Source organism: Cynoglossus semilaevis, chromosome 17, assembly GCF_000523025.1.
Source record: "Cynoglossus semilaevis isolate Cse_v1.0 chromosome 17, Cse_v1.0, whole genome shotgun sequence".
NCBI lineage: Eukaryota > Metazoa > Chordata > Actinopteri > Pleuronectiformes > Cynoglossidae > Cynoglossus > Cynoglossus semilaevis.
In genome coordinates, this window is record NC_024323.1 from 13,674,468 (window position 1) to 13,700,000 (window position 25,533).

At 43.9% G+C, this 25,533-nt stretch overlaps 3 protein-coding genes across 3 annotated transcripts in view; all 3 read left to right on the forward strand.

Moving 5' to 3' along the window:
- The window catches only part of abat (4-aminobutyrate aminotransferase), a 7,145-nt gene extending 4,654 nt beyond the window's left edge, over positions 1-2,491 (forward strand). The window contains exons 10-16 of the mRNA XM_008330509.3: positions 188-251; positions 439-587; positions 671-808; positions 1,145-1,312; positions 1,493-1,639; positions 1,771-1,882; positions 1,991-2,491. Coding sequence (XP_008328731.1) covers positions 188-251; positions 439-587; positions 671-808; positions 1,145-1,312; positions 1,493-1,639; positions 1,771-1,882; positions 1,991-2,112 — 900 coding nt within the window. The 3' untranslated portion in view covers positions 2,113-2,491. The remainder of the gene's footprint in view (positions 1-187; positions 252-438; positions 588-670; positions 809-1,144; positions 1,313-1,492; positions 1,640-1,770; positions 1,883-1,990) is intronic.
- A 2,735-nt stretch (positions 2,492-5,226) lies between these two features.
- Positions 5,227-10,486, forward strand: prmt1 (protein arginine methyltransferase 1). Its single transcript, XM_008330505.3, has 10 exons — positions 5,227-5,320; positions 6,749-6,844; positions 6,957-7,112; positions 7,466-7,529; positions 7,627-7,769; positions 7,893-7,980; positions 8,430-8,545; positions 8,627-8,777; positions 9,360-9,481; positions 9,572-10,486. Exons 1-10 carry the CDS (start codon positions 5,261-5,263, stop codon positions 9,653-9,655), a joined length of 1,080 nt encoding a protein of 359 aa, XP_008328727.1. The 5' UTR covers positions 5,227-5,260; the 3' UTR covers positions 9,656-10,486.
- A 676-nt stretch (positions 10,487-11,162) lies between these two features.
- On the forward strand, positions 11,163-24,694 carry trpm4a (transient receptor potential cation channel, subfamily M, member 4a). The gene is given in 28 exon segments (XM_025064496.1): positions 11,163-11,881; positions 13,380-13,441; positions 13,599-13,776; positions 14,485-14,665; positions 15,011-15,180; positions 15,502-15,679; positions 15,913-15,977; positions 16,076-16,315; positions 16,920-17,022; positions 17,282-17,400; positions 17,626-18,033; positions 18,216-18,344; positions 18,581-18,710; positions 18,859-19,004; positions 19,106-19,218; positions 19,540-19,644; positions 19,771-19,817; positions 19,958-20,190; positions 20,274-20,389; positions 20,543-20,675; positions 20,787-20,961; positions 21,120-21,285; positions 21,411-21,592; positions 21,779-21,884; positions 21,886-21,906; positions 22,065-22,137; positions 23,021-23,114; positions 23,338-24,694. Coding segments are annotated over 28 exon segments (3,762 nt in total). The 5' UTR covers positions 11,163-11,818; the 3' UTR covers positions 23,364-24,694.
- Positions 24,695-25,533: the final 839 nt, after the last annotated feature.

A 25,533-nucleotide genomic window follows, 5' to 3' on the forward strand; every position in this document is an offset into this window, starting at 1 on the left:
ACAGGCTGTAACCAAACCAGAGGTTTAGGAAATGAATGATCTTTATCTGTGAATAATAGTGTGTGAATGACCTTCACTGTCTTTGGAATCTTAATGAAATCTCTCTCTCACCCCTCCTCCCTCTCTCACCCCCCGCCCTCCCCTGTTCCTCCCTTCTCTCTCTCTCTCTGTCCTTCTTCTGTCTCAGTCTCCAGGTTGTCCAGACCTCAGCATCATGTCTTTCATGGGAGGTTTCCACGGAAGAACCCTGGGTATGTTTCCATGTCAAACTGCTGCCCCCCAGTGGTGTGGCAGATGCACTACTGATCCACCGCTGTAATTTCAGCACAATAAGAAACTTTTTAGTCTCCTTACTCTGCAGTTATTGATGAGTGAATAGTTTGGATCATTTAAGCGTGAGTGGTGACGTGTGAGTTACGACTCCTGCGCCACCTACAGGTGTGTTGGCGACAACGCACTCAAAGGCCATTCACAAGCTGGACATCCCGTCCTTCGACTGGCCCATCGCTCCGTTCCCCAGGCTGCAGTATCCACTGGAGGAGTTCACCAGAGAGAACCAGCAGGAGGAGGAGCGCTGCCTAGAGGAGGTGAGCTGCATATGTCTGTCTGTGGGTTTATATATCTCTGCAACTCAGCCTGAAACTATAACAGAGTCTGTGTGCGTACCCAGACGGAGGATCTGATCGTGAAGTGGAGACAGAAGGGAAAGCCCGTGGCTGGGATTGTAATCGAACCAATCCAGGCTGAGGGTGGAGATAACCACGCCTCTGCAAACTTCTTCAGGAGCCTCCGCAACATCGCACGCAAGGTACCAGTCTCCGTGGTCACACGTACAGGAAGTAGAGACCTGTATTTTCAGACACATATAAATACCTGCCATGAAAGGTGAATGATCCGTTAAAGATGGTTGAAACAGAGGTCTTCAACCTCAGGGCAGTGGACCAGGACTGGGACATGATCCACTGATATTGGGCCCCAGGAAAAAAAAATGTTTTCAGGGTAAATTATGTTTTATTTTGAAAAACATCCAGGTCCTGTCTCAGTCATAAAACCCCTGTTGATGATGTGTCTTGTCAAAATAAAAGCCTCTGTTTACATAGAACTTCAGTTTAAAGGTCAGTCTCTCACGTCTTTGTCTCCGCAGCACGGCTGTGCCTTCCACGTGGATGAAGTCCAGACAGGTGGGGGCACCACGGGGAAGTTCTGGGCGCATGAGCACTGGGGCATGGACGACCCCGCTGACATCGTCTCCTTCAGCAAGAAGATGCTGACCGGTGGCTACTACCACAAGACAGACCTACAGGCCGACAAGGTGTTTCATTGTTTATATTGGGGCAGGAGGGGGCGGGGGGCGACCTGTGGTACAAACATGTGGTCCAACATCATTTTGACTTGGACTGGTTTGACTTTTTGAGATTCTTCGTGGCCTTTTAATGTAGCTGTAATATTGACTCTGGCGCCACCTGCTGTGTGTGTGGTCTTTGTTTCACAGGCATACCGCATCTTCAACACGTGGATGGGCGACCCCTCCAAGACCCTGCTGCTGGGTGAGGTTCTGAATGTGATCCGCACAGAGAGGCTCCTGGAGGAAACGGCTCGCTCAGGAAAAGCTCTGCTGAACGGTCTTTACGATCTGCAGGTAGAGTTTTAAATAATTCTCAGTGTTAATGCAACGGTGATCGTCACAGAGGTCTCACACTGAGGCGACGTGAACCTCAGAAAAGGACATCCATTCACACCAACATTCACCTCCATGTATCTGTTCCCCAGACTCGGTATCCCAGCATCCTCAGTCGGGCTCGAGGGCAGGGAACCTTCTGTGCCATCGACATCCGTGATGATGAAACGCGGAACAAAGTCCTGCTCAAGGCCAGAGACAAAGGTTTGAAACCAGATATGACCTGATACGACTGGACATGTTAGATTATTTATGGTCAATTAATAATGCAAACTACAGAGGTGTTGTTGCCAACGTTGTCCTCTTCCACAGGTGCCCTCATGGGAGGATGTGGAGACAAGTCCATCCGTTTCCGTCCAGCGCTGGTTGCAAAGGAGTACCACATTCAGATCCTGCTCAACGTCCTCAACGACGTGTTGGCCCAGATCAAATAAGTCCTGAATCTGGAGGAGGATGAAGAAGAGTGAATCCAGAGAGGAGGAGGAGGAGGAGCAGGAGGAGGAGGCGGGGCTCCAGACAGCTAATCACGATAAGCACAATCCAGCCAATAACTCAACAGATGAAACCTCTGTCTCAAAGACCCGGTCTCCACGTCAGTGATAACGGACCTTGATTTGTCCTATAGATACAGAAATGAAATGTTGTTATGTTACGATCCAGGAAGTACCTCTCAGAGCAGGCGTCAGTGGGTAACAGGAGCGCTGTCACAGCCCACGTGGGTTGGTCCAAAACAAATTTTAAAAAGTGGTCTGGTTCAGGGTCCAGTGTGTGACATTTAGGGAGGTTGAATTTTGATAAAGCCTAAAAAAAAAACCAGGTCTCTCACAGAGAAAGAGAATTATTTTATTGTTGCAATGCACATTCCCAGCAGTAGATGTCACTAAATCTTACACACTGGACCTTTACGTGACTGCAGAGTTGATCTAATCTGGATTAATCCACTTCTGAGTAGACAGATTAGACTAACGTTAGTCTCCACCACCAGGTCTTCTCCTGCCATGACTGTTGTAACCGTTTAAAGGTGCATTTCTGGTACTTTTCACAGCGGCTGTAGAATAGTGAGAAGAAGAAGAAGAAGAAGAAAGAATTGTCCTTGATTGATTTTCACATGGTTTCATTTTTTTCTTTGATTGATTTTCACATGGTTTCATTTTTCACTTTTGTTTTTGTGTGTGTGTGTAGGTGATACTGAAGTTCTGGTTCCAGTCCTGGTGTCACAGAGTGACTGGAACGGTGTCAATCTAAATCCGATTCTTAGTGAATCTAAAAGGTCAAAGGTCACTAAGGCCTGCCCCTCACACACACACACACACTACACGTTTATATAAAAGCCTAGAAGAAGAATAAGAGAAGAATAAAAATGAGTCCAGCAGCGTTCACATGTCGACATTGTTTACTTTTAAATTCATCTACACCTGATACGAACCAGAGTAAAGTCCAGGGTGATCTGTCCTGTTTGGGGGGAGAGATGAGGACGAAGCTCCTGAGACAAAAAAGTCCAAATCCATCCACGTCAACTCCAACCACTGTGTTCAGATGTGAACTCAGATCTGTCCAGGTGTGTGGCCACAGCTGGAACTGCAGCCTGCATGTCACTCAGTGTTTGTTAGTCTTTAGGCTCTAATCTGTGTTGACCTTAAAAGGAATGACTTCTCAGCCTGTCGTCCTTACATTCAGGGCGCTCGGTGTGTTTTAGTGGACTTGGTGTCTGCATGTTGGTGTGTTATTGTTTCTCTCAGATCACCGCATCCACTGTCAGGGTCATTCTACAGTTCAAAACACAGACTTAACACTTTTCCTGTAGCATTTGGATGTGTGTCCATATTCAGCCTGCGTCGGTTAAATTCCACATGACAGCGTTGTAAGAACCTCCAAATCTGAACATACCTCAGAACTGACTTTTTGTTTTTTTTTCTTAGGCAAACGTTGGTTACTTGAGCAGGAGCTGCTGCAGTCGTACATGTTAATGTAAATGTGTGCTGAAGCCAGGGGACCATGAATCTTTATATTTTTGATAACAATGTTAGACATTATATATTTGTGTTCAGCTGTTTGCAGCTCTGTAGTGACTTTGTGTGCCATTTACCAGACGGTCATTTAAGACCTGTGGTTTACATTAGAGCCGACAGAAAACACAGCACCTGAATTTGGACACAGCTCTTAGAATTACTCATCACTGCCCTCTAAAGGTGGTTATTCTCAAGCAGAGACATTAATATCACAGTAACGACAGGACTGCATGGTTTCTTGTTTAAGTTGCAGTAGCATGGACGAAAAAATGGAAACTTATTGAGTATATAAAAATGACTAATTTTGTTACTTTTCCTGCCTTCTTTTTTTTGGGACGTTGCTGTATCCCAGGGTAAAAGGAGTTGCTGTGATTCAAACACAGAAAAGGAGAAAAACAGTTAATGTTCCCGGAAGCCTGTAGTCAAGTCTGAGGAACGTGTAGGAGTTTTAATCCTGTTAACTCAGTCAATTAGCCGTTCAACCTAATGTAAATAATAAACATTATTCACAGGCTGAGTTTGTTGTGTCTTAACTAGTCATCAGTCTTAACTATAGAGAATAATGAAGACTTATTGGTGTGGAGTCTGACAGTGGAGCGGTGATGTCGATCGCCAGCCTTTGATGACCTTGACAATTTTTGAATATTTGTATACGTGATCTCAGATAGATGATTATTGAAACAATTATTTAATTATGTAATTATTTTGACTTGCTGTTTATGAGTTTTATTGTTGCAAATAAATTCAATTTTAACTGCTGTTGTGAGTTTTTATTTCTGGAGAATTAAAAACTAATGCTAAAAACCTTTTTTTAAGATTTTTTTTATTGTTATTTTTGTATTTTGTGGGAAATTAATTGTTTTTACTGTTGTAAAAACTTACTGTTTATAACAATATATTTGATATAAGTATGCTTCTCTATTGATGTTAGAGTATTTTTATTTGTTATACAGTCTAATAATTGCAGATCATGAACCTTTTGAAAAACTACTCTTACATAATTTCCTTTTCTATTATTCAATAGTTACTTTGAAAAAAAAAAACACTGCTTCGTGGGCGGGACCAAGTTAACGCGTCGGAACAAAGGAGGAGCACATGCATGGGTTGCCAGGTTGGAGGATTCCCCGCTAATGTTTTAGTTCGTAGTGCAAATAACATCTCAATAGACCGTAGATCCATGTGTGTTGTACAGTATTCTGCTTAATAGCAGAATAGCCGGACAAGGTAGTCGTAACTACACACGATCTCACACAAACCATTAGGTTCGAGGATTATGCACTCCAAGTGTACTCCATGAACTCCATGAAACAAATATATTCCTGAAATAAATTTCAATTTCCATCACGCATCAACTGTTTTATAAGTAAGTAAAACCTTTTGTCTAATAATTCAATGTTAAAATACATTTTAAAACTTTTGACAGTACGACCTGACACGTCTTTTAGCCGTGATAGAATTGCTTGTTTTTATAACAGCCGTTTGTTATTGAGTTCGGAATATGAAATCGCTTTCCCCTTTTTGAACTGACTTTGTTGCCGTCGCTCTGGTTGTCAGTATTCATACCTGGCAACCCATGTATTCTCTCACATCCGGGCTGCAAATCGAAATGGCCGCGACAGCAGAGAGGATGGAGGTGAGTAGCCGTTACAGGGCATCAGTCAGACTTTTATGTTCTGTTTTAGTTTCACATGTATCGAATTTGCCGGTAATAGTAAAAAACGTTGTCTTGTACTGTCGCCACTGATTCGTTTCATCTTATTTTTAGAAAAACGCGCTGAGGGCGCATCCATTTTAGTTTTCCAAACGTGACGGGGATAAAGCGTTTGCCAATTAAAGTGTCGCATAGAGAATTAAACCCAGTGCCCTGAGTCCAGACGTTGTTGTTGTGGCGTTTGTAATGGACACCTAAACAGAATGCTCTCGTCTGTGTTTTTTTTAACCTTGGGTTACTTGAGGGTGTTTTTGCGGCCGACAGCGTGTGTTCATAAGACCGCATGGTTAGCTGTTAGCCTCTCTGCTAGTTAGCAGGAGCATCGGCACTGTTAGCCTTTTCTCCCGCTGCCGCTGCTCAGCGGTGGACGCACATTTACTGTTATTGTTTTTTTAAATCAATGACTATCAATATAGTGCTCATAAGTTATTTTATTTATTCAAGTCGTAATTTTTTTTTCGATAGATTTCTTTTGTCCGTTGTCTTTTTCCATCAGTCATTATGGGTCCGTTACACATTCTGCTCTCAGTCATTCAACAAAAACTCCAGCCTTTACTCATATATAAGATGCGGGAGAGATGGACTTAGATGTGCGGTTTCACGTGGACAAAGGCCATGTTTTCAACCATGTGCTTCATTCATCCATCGCTCCATTCATTCATACATCTGTTCACCCGTTCATTGTGCTGCTCCGTCGCTCTTTGTGTTCGGCAGCTCTTTGTAACTGACGTTAAAGTTTTAACAACTCGGCGAAGAGAAACTTATTATTTTTAATTCTTCTGTAATTGGTGTTAAAGACCTCTGTTGCTGCGTGATTTTATAGCTGAAAATTTGAAAGTTTTTTATTGTTTAAGATGCGGGGTCTTGTAGAAGAGTGATGTTACAAGACACACTTACTGAGGGATAATAGACTGTTTGAAGGTGGCTGGTCACACAACACTACAACACAACAATTGTTTTTAAACATTTAGTTGCTGACTGGACTAGCTTGGTTGGTGAAACTGGAGTGAGATGTGCTATGATGTAGGATCTGGAGAGAGTCGACACTTTTTATAAAACAGTAGTCTGAGGTGGAGAGAGAGTCGACACTTTTTATAAAACAGTCGTCTGAGATGGATTAGAGAAGACCAGGTCAGAGGAACCATCTAAGCATGTGCTGATGAGAGATGTTCGACAAAGGAGGAACTCTCTATATATGTAGAACGTGGTTCTCAGAACACATGGTCACCTGTAGGGATCAAGCATTTGTGCAGAGCGTCAGCTGAGCCTGTTTGTGTACAGTGATGTTCCATTCTCTCTGTGAAGTCTCTGCCTCACCGACTTCACCCTGACTGTGAATGTTTTTCTCAGGTTTCTCAGGGGGAAAGTTCAGCCAAGCCTGCAGCTGAGGACATGACGTCCAAAGACTACTACTTTGACTCCTACGCCCACTTTGGCATCCATGAGGTATTTATTTTGCAGTTTGCGCTGCTGTAGTGTTTTCAGGGTTTATGGTCTTTGTTGCCCCTCTGCTGTTGCTGCTCCTGTGTTTTTAAATACCCTTTTTCTGACCCTGCAGGAGATGCTGAAAGACGAGGTTCGAACACTGACCTACCGCAATTCCATGTTCCACAACAAGCACTTGTTTAAGGACAAAGTGGTGTTGGATGTGGGCAGTGGAACTGGCATCCTCTGTATGTTTGCTGCTAAGGCTGGAGCCAAGAAGGTGATCGGGGTAAGTAAATACCTCACCAGAACTAGTCCACCTGTTCTTTGTACTGCAGTCAAATGGGATGTGGCTGAGAAAAGTAGTTGGCGTCACCCAGATCCATGTGTACAGAACCTCCGCACTGCAAAGTGACGAGCTTCTGGTCAGATATTGCAGCTGGAGTCAAATCAGTTTTTATTTAGACTGATTTAATTATTAGTGATTAAAAGATGGTGAAAACCATGATTTAAAATGTTCAAATAATGCCTAATGTCTGTTAACAGAAAACAAGTCTGCATTTCTTAAATGTATAGACTGGAGTTGAACTGACAACCCACAGTTTGAATGATGTCAATGTTCTTTTTTTTTTTCTTTTCCAGATCGAGTGCAGCAGCATCTCAGACTACGCCATCAAAATTGTCAAGGCCAACAAGATGGACAATGGTGGGTGTTTGACCGTGACGAGACAGTTCTCTGGTTGATGACTGGGTCGGAGGATATGTCTGGCTGCAGCTTCATGTCTCACTTTTGTGTCTTGCAGTTGTGACCATCATTAAGGGGAAGGTGGAGGAGGTGGACCTGCCGGTGGAAGGAGTGGACATCATCATTTCAGAGTGGATGGGTTACTGTCTGTTTTACGAGTCCATGCTGAACACAGTCCTCTATGCCAGAGACAAGTGGCTGGTAGGTCTCTCAGACATATGGAATGGATGGAACTGTCTTTCTGCTTCAATCAGGGACAGAAATGAGAACAAAATGTGACTGTCAGTAGTGTTGACTTCTTTATTTTCTCTCACCCTCTGGCAGAAACCAGATGGACTCATTTTCCCTGACAGAGCGACGCTCTACGTCACTGCCATTGAAGACAGACAGTACAAGGACTACAAAATCCACTGTGAGTCCACTCTACTGAACCAAACCAGCAGTTTTCATTACAGTCTGGTGATGATGATCTGGTTGTTAAGAAACAAACTTAAAACACAAAGGAAAAAATTAATTATCTTATCCACTGTGAGTCCACTCTACTGAACCAAACCAGCAGTCTTCATTACAGTCTGGTGACGATCTAGTTGTTAAAAAAAACAAACTTAAAACATGAAGAAGAAAAAAATTCTCATTAATGAAACTAGTTATAATAAAAAAAGCCCTAAATCAGCACTTTTTTTTCAGTCAGTGTATGGACTTCACAAAGTTTATGATCTGTGGCTTAGAAGTCTGCCCTCTTGTGGTGACCAAAGAAATACACCCGGTCCCAGCTCTCCTGTGTTCAGCTGTTCTAAGCACAACATGGAGTACTGACTGAAGTATTGGTCAAGCTAACAAAGTATGTTTTGTTTCTGTCAGGGTGGGAGAACGTGTACGGCTTCGACATGTCCTGCATCAAGGAGGTGGCCATCAAGGAACCCCTGGTTGATGTGGTGGACCCCAAACAGCTGGTCACTAGTGCTTGTCTCATCAAGGTGGGTGTATCAGAAGCACTTGTTGCTGAAGTGTGTGTGTGTGTGTGTCTTCAGGGAGTTTAACTCTGGTTGTCTTTGCAGGAGGTGGACATCTACACAGTGAAGGCGGAGGACCTGACCTTCACCTCACCGTTCTGCCTGCAGGTGAAGAGGAACGACTACATCCATGCTTTGGTCACGTACTTCAACATAGAGTTTACCCGCTGCCACAAGAGGACTGGCTTCTCCACAAGTGAGTCTGCTCTCCTCTGTCATGAGAGGCGGGGGTAGGGGGCACACATGCTTCACACTGTCCTGTTAATCTAGTCTAATAATATTTACTGTTGGCTTCAAGTCACACATAGCAAGTCATCTATGGCCACTAGAGGGCATCATCTGCACTCCTGAAGACCGAATGCTGCTAATGTGCCTCTGAAAAATGACTAAAGCATAAAGACTCCCATAGAGAAAACAAAAAATGTGACCAAGAAAAAGCCACAGGAAATTAAACTGCAGATGATAAATTATTCAGTCACAACGTTAATGGCAGAAGCGGCAGAAGAAGAAAACAACAACTTTGTGGTACTAACTGGAACTGATGCTCAGGAATTGTTTAGAAGTGACACCCGAGGATAAGTGGATTCAGTCATGAGAAAGAAGTTCAGGAGCTTGTTGAATTTGTTAGCCTGTTATGTCAATATGTCAAATATGTTCTTCAGGCAGTCGTGCTGTGTCACAGATTAAATGGTAATTGTGGGTATCTTCACATTTTCCATTTGTCAAACTCGCAGGACAATTGTTACTTTGAACACTGACTGACCTTTAATGTCCTCAGGCCCAGAGTCTCCCTACACCCACTGGAAGCAGACGGTCTTCTACCTGGACGACTACCTGACAGTGAAGACTGGGGAGGAGATCTTTGGCACAATCAGCATGAAGCCAAACGTCAAGAACAATGTAAGTACAGCTGCATCTGACTGTGTTTGAAGGATGGAACCCTTCTGCTGTGTCGGTCTCCTCACTCCTCCTTCTCCTACTGTGTTACAGAGAGACCTGGACTTCACGGTAGACATCGACTTCAAGGGTCAACTGTGTGAGGTGTCGAAGACATCAGAGTACAGGATGCGTTAGTCTGCCTCCCTGTGGTGATAGAATGAAAATTCACTTTGACCTGGAGTCCATATAAAAGTTGGATGTTCCTGTGCAGCAACATTTTAAAGATTGTCTTTTTTTGGTTTCTTCTTTTTCCGTCTCCAAACAATAACAGTATTTAATAGGTTTTTTTTTTCCTTTGTTGGAGTCAGACTATGTTGTCGTGGTAACTAATTATGCAGTCGCAATTAACAGACATGCAGTTACACTTGTGCTTAGGTGTTTGTGTGCAACATCTTGATTCTTTTTCTCTTTCAAATCCAAACACAAACTCCACATCTGAGCGTCTGCGTTGACATGTCTACATGTCTGCTCCATGTTACTGCTCTAGTCCATGGTTTGGGTCAGAACATGTTTGTCCATGATCTGACCTTTATTTAGATTTGGTTGAACCTGTTGGTGCATGGATTGTTGGATGTGTGTAGATTTTAAAGCCCTTACTCCTCAACTATTGTTTAAAAAAACGTGAGCCGGGGTAACAGTGGACTTTTATGATGCCTCCAACAGTAAGACGTCCATGTAGTTTTATTCAGTGCTGCACTGGTGACAGTAGGGGGCGCTGTAGAGACTGGAAGCCATACTGCTTTACTGACTCCCGTCACCTTCTCTGTTGAACTCATAGCAACATAGCATTTGTAACAAACAAGTGAATTTGTGCAATATGTGCGAGGTCACGAACTGTCTTTTCTACTTTACCATAGATGGGGGGGGATGACATGAGCATCTGCAGCTTCACTGTTTCCTGTGTGCATTGCATTGTGGGAATTCAGTGTAGACCATCGACTTGTATGAATGTGTGTGTGTGTGTGAGAGAGACTCTTCTGTAAATGTGTGTGTGTGTGTGTGTGTGAGAGACTCTTCTGTAAATTTGACTGTCCAGCGTGCAGGTTCAGTGAGAACGTGGAAACACTTAGTGGTTAAAGTCCAGTTCAGTCCAGCTGCAGACGTTTTACACGTTTGACGTGAACGTAGACTTGAGTGTCGAGCTGTGGACCTTTGTGGTCGACCTTCGTCATGATCTGCAGCTGCTGCTTTAACACGGGCTGTTGTTCTGTTTCCCCACATATTAAAAACAAAAAACATCACCAGTACCACAAGGTGTTGAGTTCTATTCTTCAGACACCTGCTGTTCTGCACCGCTAGCTCCGGCTAACACTTCAATTTTCTTTTGTATTTTGGTTTTGTCTGCTGCTTTTTTTTTTAATAAAAGAATTAAACTTGAAACAAACGTCTGTGACTCTGTGTGAACTATTTTTTTTCTCTGAGATTTGTCTCCTGCGGATTTCCTGCCAACATTTCCACACCAATATCTTGAAATGTGCTGAGATGTCCAACACTTCAAGTGCCACTCTATAAGCTCCGTCCAATGAAAATCGGGCAATACAAGTTGATGGATGTTTGATTTATTCACCGTCACTGACAGTTGACCACAGAGGCGTGTCCTTACAACGCTGCATTTTTAATGTAAATGCGGTTGAAAATCAGAAGACCATACGGCCACCATTTTCGGGGACAGTCCCCGCTTTGGCTGACTTGTCCCGGCTTAAAGCTGTCCGCGATTTCGACAGTAAATAGGAAAATCGTGCGCAGACCTAAACACCAGTTATCACGATAGCCAGTAAACGCACCGCCAGAGACGACGACGTATGACGTACAGACGTCATACAACGTTTGTTGCTGCGTCAACGACAACAAACTAGGAGCGGGAAAAAAAGTCGAGTGAAGAAGAAAAGAGTAGGAGAACAGTGCGGAAAGGCAGAAACTGTTTGGCAATAACAGGTTGTCAAAATTCATTAAAAGCTGCTTTTTCCCGTTTTTATTTCATAATGATATTATTTAATGACTTTTCACCGTCGCATCGAAAATGTCGCCGATTTTCATTTCGGAAAAGCAATACCGCTCGGACTTCCTTTACGGAGCTCCTGAAGGGACATGGTTGGGGCGGGGGTCTGACCGGAACCAATGGGTTTGAGTCGTCAGGAAGTTCCGAGTTTAATCGAGAGTAAAGAGACGAACAAGTAGTTGAGTCATAATGGTGACAACAACAACGACTGACGTAACGTCAAGGGTGGGCGTGGCCACCCAGCAAAGGACAGAGTGGAAGAGTGAGGGAGTCTGACAGATGTGTGGAGGACGAGCAGGATGGATGAACTGGAGAGAGAGAGGGACGCTGGGAAAGGTGGGAGTAAGAAAGAGAAAGATCAGGTGTGTTCACACACACACACACACACACTGTTTCAACAAATATGGACTGACAAGAAAATCATGTCACAGAGGAGAAGAATCCTGTTGTTGTTGAGTTTGTTTTGAAGTTTTCTTCTTCGTCTACACCTCCTGCAAAGGTAACAAGCAAAGTTTCTGAATGATTCAAATATATTTTTTGGACAAAACTGCGAGGCCTGTGTCGGATCTTATCGCAGATGTCAGGTTGCTGCCGTGCTTGTGGAGACATGTGGAAGTCCTCAGGGTAAAATACCTCAGACTGTAGTGAAGCATTCTTAAAGGCATTCTTCAGCTTCGTGTGGTTAAGTGGAATTCTGATGTACAGCCAGTGCACCTTTATTAGGAATTATACGGCTTGACTCTTTAATTGACATCATGCAGATTCATGCATCTGATCTCTGCAAAAAATCCAAAGTTCCATTGATTTACCCTTCAGCGTTTCTGTCATTATTTTTGCCTCTTCTTTTTTCTTTTCTTTTTTTTTCTGAAATGCCAGCTCCAGAACTCCGGCACCAAGCAGTGGTTGAGTGGAGATGTTGTCTCTCTGCAAGCAGAACAAACAGGATGAAATAATCTTCCGCTGTTTTGCTCTATCGGGGCAGCCGCCCTTGAGCAGACGCACAGCCAGGAGAATCAGTTTGAAACAGCTGATCCCTGATCATGTTTCCTCTCCTTTCTGTCTCTGGGTCCTCTGCTGTGATAATCCTCAGTGAATATCCCAAAATACATTCCTGCCCCAACAGCCACTCATAGAAGCAGCACTGCCCTCATGACCTACACACGGTCCCTGACATTCCAGGAAGATAGACCCAAAGACAATCGTTTGTTTATCCCTGAGAGAAATGACAGAGAAACCAGCCGGAGGACGTGAAGATGTTCTGTTGGATGTAATGGCAGTTTTGACCGTTTTGCCACAGTCCTTCACTGGAGAGATTTGTTTTACTTTCTCAGCGAAAAAGGAAGTTGGCTGAAAAGTTTGTTGAAAATCACTTCACTGATACAAAAGTGGTTTATAGGTGTCGGAAACATGCCGGTATCTGGAGATTTACAGCAATCAGCAATTAGCGCCAGAGCAGAAGTAACGGCAACAAAAACTAACTCTCCAAACAAGGAGTAACACAGCAATTTATTGCCAATAAAGGGGAGTGGCTTATCAGCTTCAGGTGCCTTGGTGTACTGGTAACTAACCAATAGGGAATGGTCAGGAAGTGTGTGTTGTTTCAAGGTATCTGACAGACAGATATTCTCTGACGTTTTTCTCAACCTGTGGCTTCATTTACATCAGTTGGTTTTAAATGTAAACACAGAAGCGCAGATCAAGGAACAGAACACACACACACTCTCATTAATACAGACCAGCGGTCCTCAAATCGTGGCCCGTGGGTCATATTTGCGCATTTTTATTATCTCTTGTGGTACCCTGAACTCATCGTCGTGTTTGTGATGTCGTCTTTCTCCCATGATGCTTTTCTGCACCCAGAGCTGGATTCCAAAGATCATCAAGAAGCGAGTGTGCACCACCTTTGTTGAAGACTCCTTCAGGTGAACACCCCCATCATCCCCCAACCCCCCTCAGAACCACATCACTGTTTTTTCTGTGTTATATACACACAGACTGTTTTTTCTGTGTTATATACACAGTAGTCACATGGTGTCTTCAAGTTTCTGTTTCTTCTCTCTGTGTGTGTGTGTGTGTCAGTAATGGGGCGTTGTGTCAGTGTGGGGGTGTACAGGAGGTGCACAACTCCTTGGCCACGGGCGACTACTTTGGCTCAGCCATCGTCACCCAGTGGAGCAGCAGGCAGCACTCATCAGAGTACGCCACCGACGCTTATGGAGAGGTGCAGTTTGCTGGAGCTGGACGAAGGCACAGTCATGTGAGACACACACACACACACACCAAACCACACAATCACATACACACACACACAGGTTTCCACAGTTAAAACTAAATAAATAAATGAAAACCAAAAACAAACTTGACTTCATCTCAGTCACAGAACAGCTTAGAGTTGGAGCCTGGACAGAACCAAGACATTTACATCTATTCACACCTGCGGTTGTGAACGTGAATGAATTTTAAACTCGGTGAATCGGTGATCAGCTTGTATCTGGACTGTTCCTTCAACTGTAGGAGACTGAGTGGACGTGGGTGTTATTTACAGGTCATGTGACAACTCCTGATACTTTACCTGGAACACAGGATGTTTCAGGTAAAACCGGTGTGGACAATAGCAGCTTTACAGAATGAAGATTTACCCCAGGGAGTCACACACACACACACACACACCTGCTGCGGACAGGTAATGACATGAGCTGCTGTTGAAGTCATGGTAAGATTACTAAATTCCAAGAACCAGAACTTCCTAAATGGGCAACAATGGAGAACAACAGGCTGCACTGGTTTCACACTATCAACACACGCATAAACAAACAAGGGCTTTGTATTTATACCTGTGAATAAATACTGGATAAACGGCCACTAACATTGAGTTTTAAAGGTTTGAATACATGTCTGAAACTTTTAAAACGAATGTTACGCAAATATCACAATTGTTTTTTTCTGCTTTTTCCCTTTTAATCAGTTCCTGCGTCTGTCATGTGACACGTCACCGCAGATCGTCTACACCCTGATGACAACTCACTGGGGCCTGCCCTCGCCTAACCTGGTTGTGTCTGTGGTGGGGGGTGAAGGCCACGGAAAAATCAAGAGCTGGGTGAGAGAGATCCTGAGGAACGGTCTGGTCAGAGCTGCACAGAGCACAGGTACGACCCGCCGGAGTCCTCGGACGTCTCTGATCTGAAGTTAAATTAACAGGAAAAGATCAGGTGAACAAAAAAAATCAAATAAAAGTTGTGAAACATCACGTCAATAAAATCAGACATTATTTATTACAGAGTTATTTTGTTTTATTCCAAATCAAATGACATTTTAAAACCTGTTACTGTTTGGTGCTGATCATTAGGGAATCGTTGTGGTGTTTTTAATTATCATTAAATGTTGAGTTTTTATTTGTTTGTTGAGGTTTTCTTGAAACCAGTTTTTCTTGCCAAAGGAAATTGTTTTATGTTGTTGTTTCCATTTAAGTTTATTTAAGTTCTCATCTCCAGGGGCCTGGATCTTGACCGGGGGTCTGAGGGAGGGTGAGTCCCGCTGCGTGGGTGAGGCAGTGAGGGACCACTCTGCCGCAGCGCCAGCTGTTTCTCAAAAGAAAGTCATCGCAGTCGGAATGGCCCCCTGGGGCCTCGTGCACAACAGACAGCAACTGGTCAACCCAAAGGTACCAGAGCAGCGTTTGGTCGTCCGGAATAATCGGTTCTTTGTGTTTTTATAATTTCTCATCAGGTTCACAGTAACATGACGTTGACAGAGACGGAGACTCATGCATGTTTCTATCACTGAATGAAATCATTCCTTTTTACACATTGGTAAACAGTACTTATAACCAGGCACTGTCCAGGGTGCTGAACTTTACATCTTTGTCCATTCTTTAAATTATACATATTGATATAAAAAAAAAACATAGAGGCTGCGTTTTTTTTTGTTTCTCTTAACAAACAGCATAAATGACAACGACGTGTGTTTGGTTTTTTTTTTACAGGGCAGTTTTCCTGCTCGATACTACGTCCAGAACACGTCCCGTGACTCCTGCTGCCTGGACAACAACTGTCAGGTTTTTCTCCTGGTGGACGACGGGAGCGTTGGCCGACGCGGGGGAGAAACAGCCTTCCGTGCAGCACTAGAGGACTACATTTCCCATCAGCGGACGGGCATTTGGGGTAAGATGGAGATAAGAGGATACAAACATTTGGTAACTGATATATAGTGTAGATATATATTGTTTTTATCTACAGGATGTAGATCTTTACCATGGAGTCCAGTTATTACACATATAAACAATGTTTTTATAAATATTATAAAATGATTAAACTTAAATTATCTATGACACACAGGGTTAGAAGATTTTTGAATGTTTTCCTGTTTATTATGTTTTATGTCACGGCATCGACAGGTAGTGGCAATATTGAAATCCCAGTGCTGTGTCTGCTCATCTCTGGAGAGGCTAAAATGCTGGAGGTGAGTCATTTCTTCTGTGCACGTTTTATTTCATCTGTTTATTTGGCTGACATCCCGTCTTTCTTCTCTGACTTTCATTTAATTTCCTCTTGTTTTAGAGACTGGATTCCTCTCTGAAGAAATCCACGCCCTGGTTGGTTCTGGCCGGTTCTGGACCAGCTGCAGACTTCATCAGCGAGATTCTGGACAGTCTCTCCACTGTTCCACTCAGCCCCACCTCTCCTTCAGCAGACGGTGACACAGCTCAGCCCCTGAATACCGAGCAGCGTGACAGGGTCCGTGAAAAGCTGGGGAAACACTTCCCCGGTGAAAGTGATCAGGAGAAACTGGTGGACACTGTGAGTCGAACAGCACACAAAGAAAAGATGCACTTCCTACTCATGTCACCAACAACAACAGCAGCATGTTTCTGAAACACTAAACCATCCAGAAAATGCACAATGAAGAAGAAAAAACATATACAAGTCACTATAAGATGCACCAGCCAGCTAGAGTGCCCTCTAGCGGCTGTCAGTGTCAAAATAACTAACGTGTAAATGTTCAGTGGTACAGGAGTAGCAGATACTGGTATACAAGCCTAGAGTGCCCTCTAGCGGCTGTCAGGGTGAAAATAACAAACATGTGAAATGATATTTTTTAATATATACGACATAATATGTAGTCGCACCTGAGTACATTTTGCAAACCCATTTCAAAAATTAGTCTTTAGATGTAAAATGCAAATAAATATTAAAACTTAAAACTTAACACATAGTGGTTCCATAGTGCAGTGGTTAGCACGCAGAGAGCAGGTAGTCGTGGGTTCGATTTCCAGAGGAACCATATACTTGGTTCAGATCTGCTGTTACGACAAGACTTTCCCAGCTGTTAGCTCAATAAAGTTTAAATTCTTGTTTTATTTTATTAAAGGGCTAAATGATCTGTTCATGTCGTGGTTTTTAGGCTCTGAGTATTTATCAGAACAGAGACCTCATCACTGTTTTCCACGGGGAACAGGAAGGTTCCGATGACTTTGACACCATTCTCCTCAGAGCTCTGGTCAGAGGTGAGTAGGAGCTCAGTAGATCTTCCATATCTGGTTGTTCTATCTCATCATGTCTGGTCAGTTTTCCCAGAATTCTCCTCTTCTTTGACTTGAGCTAATAAATTGTAATTTCTGGTTTAAATGTTTTGTGTGTTTAAAAAAAGTCTGTGACTAAAAGTGTTCCTTGTTTTTGTTGTCAAGTAGCTTCTACTGTTGTTACTACGTGTAGAACGTATATACATCACCGTATATGTGTGTGTGTGTGTGTTTGTACAAAAAGCTAGTAAACGTGTGTGCAGTGAAGCCAGCGAATACACCGAAGAACTGAAACTGGCCGTTGCGTGGAACCGTGTGGACATCGCCAAAACAGAGCTCTTCAACGGAGACGTCCAGTGGAAGGTAAGAGTCAACTGACCAACCTGATGTAGTTCTACAGAGTAGCAGCAGGTGGCGTTTATCCTGTAAGGATTGAATCGAGCGTCGCTCTTGTAAGTTTTTTGCTTAAAAAAGTCTTAAAATGTGAAAGACTTGAACTTCTGGAACAGAAAGAACACAACAACGAATTTAATTAAAAAAACTGTAGTCCATCCAGCATTGGGTTAAGTCTGTGGTGGATGTTTCCAGTACGAGGACCTGGAGGACTCCATGACAGATGCACTGGTCAATGACAAGCCCCAGTTTGTCCGTCTCTTTTGTGAGAATGGCCTGAACATCCTGGACTACCTGACCTACCAGCGTCTGGAGAGCTTGTACCGCTCGTTGTCCGACAGCTCACTGGCCTACACGCTGCTGCAGAGGCACCTGAGTGAGAGGCAGGGCGTGGCTGGGTCGGAAATGGGGGGGGGGACAGATTCACTGATACTGCTGTGTCATCGCAGCTGTAATAATAACTGTATAATCTGTGTTTTTATATTTTAACGAATGCCTCAGGTGTCCCGCCTCCTCTGGGACCTGATGGCTGATGTTTGTCAGCCTTTCTACTATGCATCTCTGGGCTTGGACCCCAGCACCAGCAACAGGAGGACTCTGAAGGTCAGTGAACTCTGACTGTCAGCAGCTGATGCAGTGGTGGATGTTTTGACTGCCATGTTGAACAAGATACACGTAAACATTGATCATTATTGGTCTGTGGAAACTGATGAGAGTCTGGGTTTGGGGGAGTTGAACCACAAACCTAACCTGGTCTGTTGCCTGTCTGGTCTTGTCCTCCTCAGCAAGTCAATAAAATGCTGTTAGGAGAGTGTTTGTACCGGAAACAGCGCTGCCTCTCACCCTGGGCGGCCCTGTTCGTCTGGGCCGTCCTGCAAAACCGCAGGGAGATGGCGCTGTACTTCTGGGAAATGGTGAGACATTTTATGGCAATTAAAAATTTTCATTACAGTTCAAGTTACCGCACACACCCAGAGAGCTCGGAATCAAACTGGTGACCTTCCTACTGTAAGGCAAGATCAATAACCACTTGACCACCGTGCGGCCTTTTTATGACTGGACATTTTCATTCAGTATGAGGAGCTGGTTTAATATGATGGGCTCATACACAATATCACTTGTTGTGTTTGTGCATGGATGTGTGTGTCAGGCTGGGGAGCCTGTGCTCAGCGCTCTTGGTGCCTGTAAGATGCTGAGAGAACTGTCCAAACTGGAGAGTGAGACTGAGAGCAAGTTGGCGATGAAGGAACTGGCTCAGATGTTTGAGAACCTGGCTCAGGGTGAGTGTTTCAACAGCCGCTCTGATCCATACATCTGGATGTGAAACTTTAATTATCATTAATTAATTATGGCAGAGAGTTGAATTCATATTTAAATAAGTGAAGCTGGAAAAGAAAGTCAAACTTCTCTCTCCTCCTTTTTTTTCAGACGTCTTCAGCGAGTGTTACCAGAACAGCGAGAGTCGAGCCTTCACCCTTCTGGTGAGGAAGTCATCAGTGTGGAGCGGCGCCACCTGTCTGCAGATGTCCACTGCTGCAGATGCTCGCCTCTTCTTCAGTCACGACGGAGTTCAGGTAATAGTTCTGTCCGACATGTGAAAAAGCAGACAGCAGAGGGCGACAGAGATGAAGAAGTCATGTCAGCGATTGAACAGTAAAGTTGTGTTGTGTTGCAGTCTCTGCTCTCTCAGATCTGGTGGGGAGACATGGAGAGAAACACCGAGGTCTGGAAGCTGGTCCTCACCTTCTTCCTGCCCCCCCTCCTCTACACCAATCTCATCAAATTCAGGTCCGTGCTGCCTCACTGTGGATGTACAGGATGGGTGATGAATTTGTATCCATTAGTATCATTTTATATCTTGAAATATATATCACAAAATTAGTTTAAAAAAAATTCATTTACAACAATTTGCCACAATGTTTGACGTTATTTACTGTTGACGTTGATGTGACACAAATTGACCACAGGGGGCAGCAACAGCCCATGAGCTCCTATCTCCCTTTGAGTTCAAAATAAAAGGGTAGTGAGGGAAAAAAAAGTACAGCATCCTGTTCAGTGGTTAGTGAGGGCAAAGAGATGTTTGACTGTGTGTGTGTGATGACATCACAGGGAGTCGGAGGAGGACGTGAAGTCGGAGGTTTTTCAGGGCAGAGACACTGACAGTCTGGAAGGAAATGACGCCACCGTCTTCTCACTGGCTGACATCATTCAAAAGTAAAAGCAAATATTTAAAAATTATGAATTCTACATGTTTAAATAACACAGTTCTGTTTATTTATTTATTTATGTTATTTGTCAGTTTAAAAAAAAACTCCCTGACATTTGTGTCTGCTGTTGTAGTGAGGAAGATGCTGAAGAGCTGAGGCAGTTGAAGGAGAACCCCAGAGGTGAATCTTCTTCAGCTGCTAACTTGAAAATATGAATCTGTGTTTTTATTTTTTTTCCCACTAGCTTAGTCTTGAATTTAAATTAAAAATCTTGGCAAATCATCATCATGTTTTCACTTCATTCGTTTGTCTTCTTCCAGGTTCTTCACCTTCCAAGTCCAGGAGGCCGTTTTTGGTGTCGAGGTGGAGACAGTTCTGGTTTTCTCCTGTCACCTCCTTCCTGGGGAACGTCCTCATGTACTTCCTCTTCCTCTGCCTGTTCGCCTACGTTCTGCTTGTGGACTTCAAGCCCCCGCCCCCTGACGGACCAGCACCTCTGGAGTTCCTGCTCTACTTCTGGGTTTTCACCCTGGTCTGTGAGGAGATCCGTCAGGTAACTTGGATTCACAGCAGCCGTGTTCAGCCCACGGATCACACTCTCTATGTTCCATTTCTGTACGTTCTTCTCTTCTTCAGACCTTCTTCATCGGCAGTACCTTCATAGCCCAGAGGATAAGGAACTACATCCAGGATGTTTGGAACAAGTGTGATCTGACGGCCATCCTTCTCTTCATTTTGGCTCTGTGCTGCAGGTGACGTTTGTCTCACACTGACGGCAGAATGTCCATTTTTAGCTGTAGATTTTTCCATTTCTTATAAACTCCCAAAATACCAATACAGACCATCTGGGGGTCCACCAACCCACAGTTTAACACCTCTGATTTTGTGCTTGTTCCATTCTGCAGATTCACTCACTGGTCGTATAATTTTGGCCGAGCAGTGATGGCCATAGACTTCCTGGTCTTCACCCTGCGTCTGATCCACATCTTTGCTGTTCACAAACAGCTCGGCCCCAAGATCATCATTGTCGGAAAGATGGTCGGCTCACAGAAAATATTCTAAATAATATTAATAATAATATGAATAAAGTTTGGAGCAGAGTCAGGATCAGTCAACATCAACAAATCTCTCTTCATCCCGTTCCTCCAGATGAAGGACGTTTTCTTCTTCCTGTTTTTCCTGGCGGTGTGGCTGGCGGCCTACGGAGTGGCCAATCAGGCGCTGCTCTACTCCTACGACCCCCGTCCTAATTGGATCTTCCGCAGGGTGTTCTACCGACCGTACCTGCACATTTTTGGACAAATACCTATCAATGAAATGGACGGTGAGGGTGGTGTTTCCACTGACACCAGCTTTTAAGTTTATCCTCCCAGAGATGACCTCCGTACTCACAGTTTGTACTGTGTGTACTGTGTGTATTATTATGGTGAGTACTCAGGGACAGAGTACTGATAATGTTGTGTTGTCTGAACCTTTGTTTAGCCGACAAACTGGAAGACACAAACTGTACAAACGACATCACTCAAATCCAGGAAGGAGTCGAGCCCTGCATCTCCACCTACGCCAACTGGCTGGTGGTCATCCTCCTGGTTATCTACCTGCTGTTCACCAACATCGTGCTGGTCAACCTTCTCATTGCTATGTTCAGGTAAAGATAAAAAGATAAAACGGATGCAGCGTATACATTTTGTGGTGATTTCCTTTCTTTTTTATTTATTTATTTTCACTTCTTCCACAAATGTTTTCCTAAGAACGTCAAACCTCTGCCCACAGCTACACCTTCTCTAAGGTTCAGGAACGCAGTGACACCTACTGGAAGTTTCAGCGCTACAACCTGATCGTGGAGTACCACTCCCGGCCCTCCCTGGCTCCGCCCTTCATCATCATCTCACACCTGCATCTCTTCATCAAGAGACACGTGCGTAGAATCCCCTCAGTGAAGAGCACGCATTTCGGTGAGTGATTCAGTGAAGAGCACGCATTTCGGTGAGCGACAGCACAGAACTCCTCAGTCCCTCACCCTCTCACCCTCACCCACTCTCTCTCCCTCCTGACCATGCTTACCTTCCGTCCAGTTCTGGAGCTGCACCCTCCCACCCTCCACTCTCTCTCTCTCCTGACCATGCTTACCTTCTGTCCAGTTCTGGAGCTGAGAGGCAGGAAGGCGAGTCGCCTCAACACCTGGGAGGCGATCCAGAAAGAAAACTACCTCTCGGCCCAGAGTAAGAGGCTGAGGGAGACGGACACACCTAAAAAGACCATCTGTCAAGTTAGTTCTCTCTGCTGTCCCTTCTTGTACTTGGCTGCCACTAGAACCAGAACCAGAACCAGAATCCTCCATATATTCTATGTGCTGTGTGTATTTTCATCATAAGACACATTTGCACCAAAAACACCTAACATGTGTGTATGTGTGTGTGTGTGTAGGGTGGATAGTGTGCTGAAACAAATGACAGAGATTCGTGACCACGACAGACGGCTGCGGTTGGTGGAGGCAGAGGTCAGTAAAAATGATAATAATTTAAAGCCAAGGTCAGTAGAACCGGGTGTCACATGACCAGAGAGTTGAACTGAACAGCGGCACAAACATGATCAGAGTGACAACAGGGCAAATTTAGCCCTGCTCTGTTGACTGGAGGAAATATGATGACACTCAAGTCAAGAACTTGACGGATGACATTCGAGACGCTTCACATATGAACGTCCTACTGAATCGATGGCCTTGACACTTCTGACCAGTCTGGAGAGGAAACAGACCTTTACACATGCTAGTATTTGAAAAAAATAAAATAAATACAACATGGTTTTAATATGAAACCAATGTGCTGTCATTTCCAGCAATGCTGCCCCCTGACTCATGGAACTGGTACTGCAGTCCATGGCTTAATGGATAAATTACTGTTTTCTCACAGAGGAAGCGAACGAGAGAAAAAAAAGCTAAAGGAGAGAGACAGAGTGTGACCTGTGCAGCATGGGAGTTCTCCCAGCAGTCTAGGCCTAAAGCAGCACGACTTCTGTCCGTTCTACTTATCACCTGTTACACACTCTGGTGTCATCAGATCATTTAGTGTTTTAAATGTCAGCAGAAGGATATTAGTTAGTTAGTTCGGTTATTAACGAGTCTCTCTGGTTCACGACGTTTAAATTGTGACGTTTTCATTCTTTTGTCAGAGTTAAAGGAACTCTTTGTGCTGTTCTTTATCTTTTATTTAAACAGATACAGTAGGTACTGCTCAGTGTCAGTACTGTGTATCTGTGTGTACATGCAGTATCTGGTTCCTCTGCAGCTGTTGTCTTTGCCTGCTCAGCATTCATCCCTGTTTGTGTGTCTCACCCCCTCTCCACCCCCACCCCCCCTCACAAAACTCTCCTTCAACTCCCAGCTGGACTACTGCTGCAGCGCCCTCGCCTGGATGGCTGACGCTCTGGCTCAGAGTAATCTCATAAAGACTGATCGCCCCCCTCCCCTTCTCAGAGGTATTTAGTCGTTTTATATTTTTTATGAGCTCCACTGTTCACCAGTGTCACACCAGTATATGAAGAAAATAATTTATTCCTGATAAGATCATTACTTTGCAATTAACATTTTTTTAAAAACCATAGTTTGAGAACCACGTGTTTAAAATGTATGTATTTTATATATATTTTTATTTTTTAATTTTTGGAATTTACTTCTCGTTCTTTTCTCTCTCTATTTTAGATTTGACTCCATTATCACCTAGCTGACTGTCCTGACCCAGGACTACACACCCACACACACACACGATATATATTTTTATATGATGCATGGATACAACTATGATGTAAAGATTTTTATTTGCATTTTTTAAAAGTCCCTTCATGCTGCAGGACAAACCCTCAAACGATGTTTAGTTAAACAGACGGCGTTTTCTTTACTCTCAACGACATCACAATAATTTCACAATTTAATAAAAGTTTTTTTTTCAATTTTGTGTTCACATGCTCACACAGTGCAGAGGTGGTTCATGCTCGGTTCTTACAGCAAAAAGGTCACCAGTTCGAGGCCCACCTTCTAACAGCTGGTCTGTGTGTCAGTTTCCTGCCACCGTCCAAAAATGTGCTTATTAGTGATTAGGTAAACTGTTCACGTTGAAACGGACCAGAGGTGTGAATGTGAGTGTGAACGGTAGTTTTGGCCAGCGCGTTTGGCGCCACCTTGACCCCGTGACCCTGAATAAGATTAAGCAGAAGAAGTTAAATTATTATAAATGAATTTATTTGATTGACTCTTCAGCAGTGGGATGTATGATGTCACTGCATCATCACCTCCGTGACGACCAGTGCCATGTGATTATTCTGACAATATAATATTTTCTGTACTTCATTAATACCGTGAGCAAAATTATTCTCTGCAAAAACCTCCCCCTCTCCCCGGCCCTCTCCTCCTTTCCTGTGATTAATACCAGACACCAAGAGCAGTGGGCTTCATTTTCTGGTCAGGTGCCCAGAAAGCGCAGGCGTTTTTTGGCGTTCACTCAACGCCATATCTCTGTCCAGGCTGGGGATTCAACCTGGTTGCGTCCAATTACAAGCCTGATCTTTTAAACCCCTAAGCCAGTGGCTGAACCCACCCCCTTCTCCCACCGCCACTCATCCCCGGTTGGGCTTGAACCATCAACCTTTGAAACGCACTCACCTCTTGCACCACAGAGAAATGAAGCAACAGCAGCAGCAGCTTTATGGGATAACGTTTGTCATGTATGTGGCTAATATTAGCAGTAGCTGCGCTGAGTGAAGTCTGCAGGTTTGTGCCTCTCAGCAGTCTGCTCTGTAAGTGCAGCAGCTACAGTAAGAGGAGAGCAGCAACATGACTCAGTCTCTCAGCACCTGTGTTAATTACAGCCGCACATTTTCCACACCGGGTCGGGTTTAGATTAGCCACCGGTTCTGAACATTAAACACGAAGTCGGATGAAGCTATTGTTGACACAGAACGTGCCGTTGTACGATCACTTCATCTGTGGTTCAGAACATCAGTGGGTTTCAACCCATTTAACAGGAAGGCTAGGGTTTGAATCCCTTTTTTTTTCTTACTCCGTGTCACTAGGGTTTGAATCCCTTTTTTTTTCTTCCATTAAAATATTGAATATTAAATATTGAATTGCAGAAATTGCCACCGTTTTATTGTAGGAAGAGAATTCCAGAAACAAATTCCTCGGCAAATAAAAAAAAAAACGTTTCTAATTCTGATTCTGAATGAGGGAAAAAAGCTAAATCTAAAAATTGAGAGACAGAGAAAAAATGTTGAGATAAAGATTGCCCAGTGCAGCATGGGACTTCTCCCAGCGGTCTAGGCCTAAAGCAGCACAGCTTCTGTCAGTTGTACCTTCGTAATTCGTAAATCAATCGACTATTTTAGATCCCTTGACTATTGTAAAAGACACGTTTGGAGCTTGAGACGACTAGAAAAGCACATTAACATTTTATTGCACACGTGCACGTCCGCACACACTGCGCCCCCCCTTTGGGGATCTGTATCGTGAAAAGTGATTTCCCACTTTAGACCGTCCTTACATGGAAAGCGCTGGGGTTGGATGTGGCATATATCAGATTCAGGGAGGCTGAGGAATCCTGCTGGCTAATGTCAGCTCTGGTTCTTGAATGGCCAGATGCAGTGTATTTGCACCCATGTCTTCACCTCATAACACCCTGGCTCACATCTTAAATATCAGCCTTTTTTTTTTCTTTTTTTTAATCCACTGAGTCTGGAGCCCAGTCTGTGTTGGTGAACCTGTTCATCAACAAAAACACATAAGAAGTAAAAAAAAAAACAGACAAACAAAGCTGATTAATCCCAGTGGTGAGTGAAGCCAAAATGTTTTGTTTAATTGGAATCGAACAGTTGTGACTGTTAACGCAGCGGGTCAAGTGGGTCG

Bases quoted from the DNA above. Each gene is read 5' to 3' on its own strand.
- prmt1 (XM_008330505.3), top strand. From the start codon at position 5,261: ATGTATTCTCTCACATCCGGGCTGCAAATCGAAATGGCCGCGACAGCA. The intron at 6,845-6,956 runs GTATTTATTTTG...CTGACCCTGCAG, and splicing joins CCCACTTTGGCATCCATGAG to GAGATGCTGAAAGACGAGGT. The intron at 8,546-8,626 runs GTGGGTGTATCA...TTGTCTTTGCAG, and splicing joins CTAGTGCTTGTCTCATCAAG to GAGGTGGACATCTACACAGT.